Source organism: Rhinolophus ferrumequinum, chromosome 13 (genome assembly GCF_004115265.2).
Source record: "Rhinolophus ferrumequinum isolate MPI-CBG mRhiFer1 chromosome 13, mRhiFer1_v1.p, whole genome shotgun sequence".
Lineage (NCBI taxonomy): Eukaryota > Metazoa > Chordata > Mammalia > Chiroptera > Rhinolophidae > Rhinolophus > Rhinolophus ferrumequinum.
The window spans coordinates 57,987,963-57,999,182 of record NC_046296.1 but is presented as its reverse complement, the minus strand read 5'-3'; the positions used below and the strand labels follow the sequence as shown (position 1 = coordinate 57,999,182).

The 11,220-nt window shown below is 34.4% G+C and overlaps 1 protein-coding gene across 1 annotated transcript; it reads left to right on the top strand.

Annotated features, from left to right (window-relative positions):
* The first annotated feature begins 2,649 nt into the window (after positions 1–2,649).
* Positions 2,650–8,530, top strand: TDRD15 (tudor domain containing 15). The gene is given in 7 exon segments (XM_033124443.1): positions 2,650–7,262; positions 7,264–7,360; positions 7,363–7,898; positions 7,900–7,988; positions 7,991–8,068; positions 8,071–8,322; positions 8,325–8,530. Coding segments are annotated over 7 exon segments (5,871 nt in total).
* The last annotated feature ends 2,690 nt before the right edge of the window (positions 8,531–11,220 follow it).

Here is an 11,220-nt window from a genome sequence, read left to right as displayed (position 1 = left end):
CACAGTCCCCAAATTTCACACAATTTATTGAATGTCAGATAAAACTCAAGTTTTCTGATGTCTCAATCTTGTACACACAGAGTAAGTACTTTCTATGAATACAGTAATATTCTAAGGAATATAATATTGAGTAAAGGTTGTTGGATTCAGAACATCTTGATTTTAAGTTGTGTCTTTAGATAATATAATTATGCACAGTACAGAATAATTGGTTTGGTTTTAAAATCCCTGCTTATGTTTTTTTTCCCCTAATTTTTCTGACTTGTTACAGTCTGATCTTCAGACACACAAGGGTAGGAGCTTTATCCACGACACTGGAGACTTTCTTCATGATTCTATTGAGCAAGCATTGGAGAGGCAGATGAAGGAGGCCGAGTGACATCCACAGAATAGGTTGTTCTGTCTACCTGACTAAGAATGTTTTCCATAGGCTCTTGGATAAGCATCACGTGGGACCTACAAATTTCCTTTTTATGTGTCAATTCTTAGAGGCTAATCCACATGTTTCTTCTTCAGACTTCTTTGTAATAAGTCCTCCTGTCTTGCTTCTTCAGAATTACTAATCATCTTGTAGAAACTATTAGCTATTGCCAATTAATATGCATAGTTTCTTAACTCAAGCAATTTCTTCTTTGGGGAAAGTAGATGTACAGGTAGAGGTAGTGAAAATAGTGACTAGTTCCTTTTTTTCTCAGACGAGGCCTCCCCCGGGTGGGGATGCAGTGCTTCAGCAGTCTCTTTATGGAGGTTGCTGGGATTAGGTGAGAGCATGTGCAAACCAAGCTCTATTTTTTTCCCTTTCTTATGTGAAACTCCCCATGAGGCCATTTGTTTTGCTTGAGGTGAGGGATACAGGGTAGAAGAGTAGGGTAGGCTTCTGGTAGTTTGAGTAATCTGATCATGCGACTTTCTTGTATCTTTGGGTTTTCTTTGGCTTATATTGCGTATACTACCTTCATGTAAAGGAAGACCCTTTCAGGCTACATCTGCTTTCTATACTTAAAAAGAGTGGTGTGGCTCCTGAAGGACTTATCCATTTATTTTTTTTGCTTTTCCCATTTACTCAGGTGGATGGTCACATGACCCTTTGGGCGAATGCCAAAAAGAATGTTCTTGGTATAATCCAGCATGGGATCCTTTTTAAAGAGGACCTGGTCTTCATTCATGTAAGGAATTAGAGGTTTATAAACTGGCTAAAATCTGGAAATTGAGTAAAGGCCTGTGACTTGAAGAAAGCCCTTCTTGTCCTGAAATATTTTGGTTTCTTCTAGTGAAAGTGTGTTCCCCATTGATTTTATTCTTAGAGACTCCAGGATCAAGTAAGCAGAGCATGGAATCTCTGTCGCTCAGACTATGATGATTAGCATACCAAATTCTAGGATGAAATAAAAACCATAGTACCCAGATGTTCCTAAACCTCTTTCTCTAGTTGCCTAGTTCAGTTTGTGGCGTTGGGTATTAAGTCTTAGAGAGGTCTCCTGTTCTGTTGTTTTATCTCTGAAATAACATTTATGCTTTGATAAGATTTTATATTCCTGTCCTCCATGCTCTTTCATCTTTTTATTCTTTTCCTCTGAATTTTGGGGTATTCTCTTAAAATTTTCTTCTACTCCATTTGTCTTTATTTTGTGTTAACTTTCCTCATGCAGTTTTAACTTTCTTCTTTGCATGTAGTTCTTCCTAATCTCAGTTATCTTAATAACTACATAGCCATATGAAAATGCATTATTCGCTTTTGACCTTTTTGACCACAGGAATCAGACCTTTGAAAAACAATTCTTTGCTGTTTTCCTCAGTATGTTTAAAACTCCTAATAATATAGAGAAAATAAGCAGAGCTATACATTAGAGATCTTTGCTTCTGTGCTATTCTCCTTTTCTTCTCTCTCCATACTTTTTGTGGCCAGCCATGCCAGTGATAGGCCTGGATGTACCCAACCTGTCTCAGGATCTTTCAATGACTGGCTTTCCTTAATGCTGTCCAGGACTCAGCCTGTTGCGCTTGATGAAGGAAGAATCTTGGAGTTGTGTAATGAAGCTGATAGGGTCCAAATATTGCTAATTGACACAGAGTGGGGAGTGGAAACAGTGTGTCCCCTGCTGGTTCTTCATTTGCCCTTGCTTATAGTACTCACCTCTCTGAGTTATGGGTTGTTGGAAAAAGTCTACAATGAGGGAAAGTAGTTTTCTCACAGGAGGAGAAGGAGGTCACCAGTGGGCTTTTTTTGGCTTCCTTCTGTTACACCACAGTGTCTAATGTCTAGTAGAAATTTGTTAGTTTCTTGAAAATAAAGATTGTTCTTTGTTTTACAGTGAATATATGTATACACACACACACACACACACACACACACACACACACACACACACACATATATACATATATTCTCCCTATTTATTATGTTCTCTTGGTTATTTCAATAGAATTTTTTGAAAGTGGAAAGGCAATGAACAGTTAGATGCATTTTGTTTATCTCTCCATCTTGTCCAGTGTATTTAACTTTTATTATCATATTCAATTTGATAAATACAGGCGTAGAATTATTTTTAAGGTTGTTGTTTGCATACTGAATTTATATAAGGGTAATTTCATTTAATTTTGACAGTTGTCTGTGCAAAAGCTAATTAGTACTTACTTGCTTTTTAGAAAATGGACTCTGCATCTCTATTACCAACATTTTCAGATGTGGATCTGACAATATCACATATAGAATGTCTTCCCAAGGACATTCTGGTGAAATTTCAAGGCAGAAATAATATTGAATGTGAGTTTGACTACCACATACTGCAGCGGGAAATACAGTATATTCCAAAATTAAAAAATAATGTGGACATTGATGAATTTTGTTTGGTAGAAGAAAGAGTATCTGGAGAATGGCAGAGAGGAAGAGTTTTGGAAAAGAAAAATGAACTCTATACAGTACTCCTCATAGATCGTGGAGAAAAACTAAGAGTTGATAGTAAGCAGGTTGCTTCAGCCTGTGGCAACTTATTTGAACTACCACCACGTGTAGTAATTGGTATTTTTGCCAACATACTACCAGTTGGGGAAAAATGGTCTCCTAAGGCATTGAATTATTTCAAGTCATTAGTAGGACTACAAACGAAAGGTTGTGTACAAGCTATTTTGCCTTTTCAAATGATTCTTCTTGAAGTGCCAAAAATTATATCCCAGGTTCTTGAATTACAGTTAGGAAGACTTATTGATGGAGATTCATTTTGTCTAATTGTGGAAATGTTAAAAGAATTTCCACGACAAATGCCTGATTTATTACACCATAAGAAACCTGAAGTATCAGCAAGTAATAATGATACTTTACAAGATATCCAACATGTTCTGGATAATTTGCAGCCATCTTTGTCAATAGGTAGTATTGAAAGTGTAAAGGTATCCTCTGCATTGAGTCCAAGCAAATTTTATTGTCAATTAATTAAATGGATTCCAGAGTTAGAAAACTTGACAGTGTGTATGAACTTGCATTATGATATTATCAGTCAAGAAAGTAGTCCTACGTCTGATAATTTTGGACTACTTTGTGTTGCCAAAAGGAGAAGTGGACAGTGGCATAGAGGAATCCTTCAGAAGCTCTTGCCCAATAATCAAGTGAAAATTTGGTTTATGGATTATGGCAGTAGTGAGTCTGTACCCTCAATTCATGTAAAGAAACTTAAACAGGATTTTATTTTAGTACCACTATTTTCATTTCCATGTTCTCTGACATATTTACATAGTCCAGATGAAGATGCAAGAAAACTTCAACTGAGTATATTTAAGCAAGCTTTGTTAGGACAGATAGTATATGCACACATTGATAGGTTCAATAAGGATGAGCATTTGTATTATGTAACATTACAAACTCAAGAGTCTACAGTTAATTCTAAGTGTCTGTTGAAGACTGTAGGCACACAAGTACTTTGTCCAGTGTCTGATTTAAAAATCTCCGCTATGTTAAGAGAGACTAGTGCTTCTGATGCAAACAGTTTTGCAGTTGAGAATTTTATTGGAAATACTAAACAGTTGATAGACTCTCTAAATAAAAAAGATACTTTAAAAGTAGGTTTTCCTATTAAAACTGTAGAAATGGAGATAGAGACTGCCTACACAGTTTTAATAGCATATGTATTAAACCCATCCAATTTCTGGGTACGCACCAAGGAACATCACAAGGAATTTCAAGATATAATGGAAAATATAAACAGACTTTATGATTTGTGTGAAAATGATGAATTGACTCTAAGAAATCCAGAACCTGGATTCTTTTGTTGTGCTAGATACAGCAAGGACAGATGTTTTTACAGAGCTATGATCACGGAAATTAATGATTATACAGTTAATGTTTATTTTTTGGATTATGGAAATACTGATTCTATACCATTTTTTGATGTAAAAATTTTGCTTCCAGAATTTTGTGAGTTGCCTGCCTTAGCCATGTGCTGTTCACTTGCACATATATTTCCTATTGAAGATTTATGGGTGAAGGCAGCAATTGATTATTTTAAAAAAATTGTCTTGAACAAAGCAGTTTTGCTTCAAGTTATAGCAAAAAAAGATGACAAATATACTGTAAATATTCAGAATATTGAAGCCTCAGAAAATATTGATGTTGTCTCTCTTATGGTAAAAGCTGGGTATGCGGAATATTGGGAAATGGAACCAGAATGTTATCCACAATCTGCAAGTGAATATTCAGTATTAAATTTAAAATCTAAAAACAAAGTTAAGAAGGTCTTATCTGCTCTTCTTGCAGGACCTAAACCTAAAAAGTGTCATTCAAATAAGCCAAAAGAAAGTGATTTGTCTTTATTAAAGTCTCCATCTGTTAATTTCTCAAATTTAAAACATCCTTTCACCTTGTCTGTGGGATGTGAGTCACCATGGCCTTATAAAGAATATATGTTTAAACCAGGAACAGTTCTTGAAGTTAAGTGTTCTTATTATTATGGTCCAAGTGACTTTTCATGCCAGCTTCAGTGTAAGTTAGAAGACCTAAAATTACTAATGGAACAAATGCAGAATTATTACAGCATCCATCCTGATCCTTATCAGATTGGGCAGATTGCTTGTGTTGCTAAGTATTCCAAAGATGGGAAGTGGTATAGAGCTGCTATTTTGACTCAAGCATCGAAAAAAGAAGTTGATGTAGTATTTGTTGATTATGGTTACCAGGAAAGAGTTTTTATTAAAGATCTTTGTGCTATTAACTCACATTTTCTTTTTTTAGAAGGCCAGGCCTTCAGATGTAGTCTTAACCATTTAGTTGAACCCATTAGTTGTAAATTATTAAGTTGGACAAGAGAAGCATGCAGAGACTTTGGGAATTTTATTTCTTCATCTAGAGGGTTATTGACTTGTGTCATCTATGCCTTAGTTCTTATAGAACCAAACAGTTTATGTAATTTAGTGAATTTACGATCTCCCTTTACTAGTGCAAAAGAATTTCTTATTAATCATGGTTCTGCACAATATAGTACATTATCAAAGCCATTTCCATCTTCAGCTAGTCTTTACAGTTATTATTATTCCTCCTTTAATGTAAAAATTGGAAGTGAGGAAGAAATATATATATCGCATATATATAGTCCCCAAAAGTTTTATTGCCAACTTAGTAGAAATAATAAAGACCTAGAGATGATAGAAACAAAAATCACAGAAATTAGTAACCTCAAAAATTGTCCAGAATATTCTAGTAAAATGAGATTGTGCCTGTCTAAGTACGTAGAGGATGGTCTTTCTTATAGAGCTTTAGCAATGCCAACAGATTCATTATCTGACTTTCTGGTCTATTTTGTGGACTTTGGAAATAAGCAATTAGTAGAAGAAAGTATGTTGAGGGCTATTTCAGATCAGTTTCCAGAGTTGCTATTTACACCTATGCAAGCTATTAAGTGTTTTTTGTCAGATCTTAGAGATGTACATATTCCAGCAGAAATCAATAGCTGGTTTGAAGATAATTATTTGGGAAAACAATTAAGGGCAGTAATATTGTCCAGGGAGTCAGATGGCCAGCTTGGTATAGAATTGTATGATGGATATCAACACATAAATCAGAAAATTCGAATGTTGCTTCATGCTTATGGAAAAAAACACTGTGACCAAGTACACTGTGTGGAAAAGAGTCATAAAATAAATGAGAAGAGACTTGCTGTTTCTTTGAAAGGCAAAATAGAAAGCAACTATCACCATAATATGATAAATAAAACTAGTCTAGTAACGTATTCTGAAAGCAAAATAGATCAATCAGTGAATCCCAAAAGTATATGTGGCAGACTTTTGAAGCCTTCGGTTTGTTATAAAATAGAACCTGTGTCCAAAAACGAAATGAAGAAATCTTTGAATGACGGACTTAAAGGTGTGAAAATTGTCCCTGGATCTTTACATAGTCTTGATGAAAGTGATGTGGGCGAGAAATCAGTAAGGATCGTGTCACAGTCCTTTATCAAAGAATTAAATCAAGCAGCCCCACAAAACCTGTATAATCTTACGAGACCACAGGTCAAAGATCTTCCTCAACCCAAAATTTACTTGAATGCTAAAGTCAAAGGATATGTTTCCAATATCAGTAATCCAGCAAGTTTCCATATTCAGCTTGCCGAGAATGAAAACGTAATCATCCAACTTGCAGATGCTCTAAATGAAAAAAGAGCATATAGAGTGAATGAGAGAAAATCAGTTGAACTGATGGTGGGAGATCTTGTAGGTGCAGAATACTCTACTGACAATGCCATTTACAGAGCGGTTATAAAGAAAATTTTGCCAGGAAATTCTTTTGAAGTGGAATTTATTGACTATGGTAACACTGCAGTAGTAAACACATCTAAAATGTATCAACTTAAGAGAGAATTCTTAACTATTCCTAAGCTAGGAATCCATTCTTTTCTTAGTGGAGTAAAGTGGAATGTGCCTGATGAAATATGGGACAGCAAAACTGTGGATTATTTTGCTTCAAGAGTAAGTAACAAAACAGTTTCCTGTGAATTTTTGAAAAAGCATGGACAGAAATGGGAAGTAAATATAATTTGTGATGAAAAGTGTGTCATCAATGAACTATTGAAATGGACAGCATGTTCAAAACTATAGAAAACAGTGTTGCAAATGCCTCAGGTTGTCTTTCAGAAGATGAGCCCTGGTGATAATGAAATGAAGAAAGGGAGATCAAATGAATCTGAAGGTTCTGTAATCCTTCGACCATCATCCTACCAACAGCTGCTTAATATACCTTTTGAACAGTTAAAACCTGGACAACTTGAAAAGGCTGAAATGCGTTGTTTCAAAAAGTGGGACATTTTATGTGAAGTTATCGAAAAATAAAAAATTACCAGATTTAACAATATTAATTACTAAAGAAGTAAAGCAAACACCTCTTTTTTATCAATGGAAAATATTGAAAAAGGCTTAGAATGCTTGGCAAAATATAAAAAAGCTTTGAAGTGGTATTGATCAAAAGTAGGACAAAAGTGTCTGGATAAGAAAGTGCTTTTTTTTTTTTTTCAGTATTGTGATCGTATGAAGTAGTGCCTTTTCTGTAATCCTAAAGTGCTTAATGATGAACTCAGAAGTATTCCAAGACAAGCTGTGCCTTGTAAATGGATTTGATTTGAAAATTTTGGTAACATGCCATTTGAATCCATTGTGTGTTTATGTGCTCATTTGGAAATAAACATCCTTTTTTGGAAATATTTAGACTCTGCCTAGGAAGCAGGAATTTTGGTAGATGGCCTGTTCCTTTTGGAATATTTAAATTTAAATATAGTTCATGTTGAAGAAAACAGACTTAGATCTTCAAACATTATTTTCAACATGGAATCCAAGACTCCTATGTCATCATGTCCAATAAGATCATTTACTTGGGCACAGCTCCAGAGTGGTAGGCAATACTGTAGCAGTGTCACTGCTGTTTCTGCCATCAGACTTCAGTGTTCAGTTAGAAAATTTCTTTGACACAGTGAAATCTCTCTCTATGTTGCTTTATGATCTACCAGAAAACTTACAAAAGTGCCTCAAGAGCGCACAATTCCTGGTTCTAGTTGTTTGTTCAAATATGAATTGGGAGATCAGTGGAATAGAGTGGAAATTCTCAAGTCTCTGATCAGTCTTTACTTATTGTGTTGATTGACTATGGATTTTCCATTTACATACCTCATTCCGTTATAAAAAATCTTAAAATTGTTCCCGAGGGACTTTAGAGTTTGCCAAAACTAAGTTATCCTTGTATCTTGTATGGTATCTTACCTGCTAAAGGGAAACATTGGAGTGAAGCAGCCAAAGGTTTTTACCAAGACTTCCTAAGTAAACCAGCCTTAGTTTTTCAGTTTAGGGAAAATAGTTTGAAACAAAACTGAAAGTAGATGTCATTTATGAGAAAAACAATTTGGCAGATATGTTAGTTGCATCTGCTCTTGGAATGTATTCTAAAGATTCAGATCATCTTGATTCAGTTACTACTATTAGATCTACTAAAAGGAATGTAAATTACAGAGTCAGCCTATTTTCCCATTGTCAGATCAAAATTGTTACAAAAGAGAAAATATGAAATGTACACACATTGAGAAACAGAAGCTAAAAAAGTAGGAAACTATAAAGAGGAAAGATGTCTATGAGAACCTCTTAAAGAAAAGCCATATTAGTAAGAGATGATATTCTAGAAATTCCACACTGAGAAGAAGGTTGATAGTGGAAAACATAATCTCCAAAGTATCATTACGTTTGATAAGTGTGCAGCAGCTACATTTGGGAAATACCTAATAGAGTGAAGAATAATGTCAATTGCATCGAAAACATTTTTGAAAAGCTACCAACTGAAGGAATACGGGAAAATAACACAATAGTCTTGAGAACAGCAGTCAAGCACCGCCTGTTAACGAAAAAAATATCAGAACAACACTTTAAAGGTAAGTAGCCATTTTTGAAAAGTAGATTCTATTTTTGATTCTTTAAAAGTTTGCTATACTGTACTAAAATTATCCAAATTGAAAATACTGTTTGCAAGAAAACTTAACTAGAAAATGTGAATAAATGGATAAATTGAGAGTGATGATCATTTGAATGATAAAATGATGCTTCGCTATCTTTACCTTTTTGAATGGTAACCTTCACAAATGTAGTCAGAGTGTAAGGATTTTAACCATATGTGCAAGTATATGCATGATATTTTACAAATAATTTCAAGGGTTTCACAAAAGTCCTGATGGTCTATAGATCTCAAATTAATAAATCTTGCTACTGTTACTGAGCTTCCTGGGCTCATTTTGATAATCAATTTTCTATTATATATTTTTCTTATCAGATGAAATATATATTTAGGTTTTTTGAATGTGCTGGTAGCATATTGCTAATGCAGTTAAATTTATAGAATCACCAGATTAGCATATTTCCTCTTAAAACTTTTAGACATCAAACTTATTCTAAAATATAAAATTTTAATATTTTGTGTGCTATAACATTGTCTGATTTTGCTTATGCACAGTTTATTTCATTTTCTGTACGGAATAGTTACTGAGGATTTTATAGGCTATAAAGAATGTTCCCTGCTTAAATTAAAGAATATTTGCTCTGACTTTAGAAATGTGTATGTTATTCCTTGTTATAACCAATAACAGGTTATGTTCTTTCAATGAGTGGAGGTTTCTTGTTTTTATTGATGTATTTTAGAGTATTACATTTGAATTCATATTTACATGTTTTATAGTGAATTGATAAACACTTTAAAATTGGCCCTTTTCCCTTTTTTTTTTTTTTGAGTCTGTTATTTTAGTAGCTGTTATGGTAGAATGCTTACTATGTTCCAGGTACTGTGCTAAAAGTTTTATATGTTTTATCTCATTTAAAGCTTATGACAGCCAAGTGGTTAATACTAAAGTTTAAATGGAGTGTAATAATTAGTATTCAGGTTCTTCTACTGAATTCTAAACCACTTTAGAGAGAGAGACAAGGAGCAAGACCATTGTTGAGCAAAATATCACTTTTAAAATAAACCCCAAAACAGTATTGATGAATGTGGCGTATGTCCATTGGCAAATAGGTTTATCAGTACTGAATCATTTGTCTTTGTCTGACTTATTTCATTTAACACAATACCCTCTAGGTCCATCCATGTTGTCACAAATGGTAAGATTTCATTTTTTTAATATGAATTCACTTACATGTGGAATCTAAAATACGACCGAACAAACAGCAGAAACTCATAGATACGGAACAAACTTATAGTTGCCAGGTGGGAGGGGAACCGGTCTTGGTAAAAAAGGTTAAGGGATTAAGAAGTACAAATTAGCAGTTGCAAAATGATCACAGGGATGTACAGTACAACATAGGGAATATAGTCAGTGATATTGTAATAACTATATATGATATTGGGGGCACTAGACTTATGGGGGGAATCACATAGTAAGTTATATAAATGTCTAACCACTATTCTGCACACCTGAAACTAATATAACATTGAATGTAAACTATAATTGAAAAATTAAAAAAAAAGAACTGAATCATTAATTTAGACTTACCCACATCAGCAGAGAGAGCTTCTTCATATGGGAGGGCGGGGGTTACCCCAAACTTACAGCTTGAAGCAGTTATCTCCAAAAAGAAAGTGAGGGCAGAAGTAGAGGCTCATCTAACATATATCTTTTTTCTTCTAAATGGTCCAGATTGCTCCTACTTCTGGTGTGTGAGTAAGGGAACAAAGAGACTAGAGGAGCCTTATGCTAGGAGAGCACTTCACCCATGAATACTTCCACATGGAAGGAAACATCAGGAATGGGAGGAAGCCTCCCCCTCCCAAGTTATTGTTTTATGGATGAGGCTCAGGGAAATGAAGTAAATTGCCTATGGATATAAAGTTAGTAATTGAGGAACTGTTATTTTCAACTCAGATGTCTCCAACTCCAAAGTCTGCTTTTATTCATTATTTAGACTCCCTTTTGAAAAGTAGTTAGATTATTTGAGGAAGAGTTTTCTATAACCTCTTGGCCATCAGCCCATACTTTTTGGCACTTATATTGTTTCTTACCTGTGTATATTTCTACCTTCTTTATGTTTTTCCCATAGAAAGCTCGCTTTTGGTCCCCACCTTCATGCCACCTCCTTCATTCCTAGCACACAGTGAATTACTAAGTCAATTAAAGTGCAGTAGCTGTTGCAAAAGCAGTTAGAGAACTGAACATTAAATTATACTTCTAAAATTTTTTTGGAAGTTCCATTTAAGGAAAAATCATAACTTTGTGACAA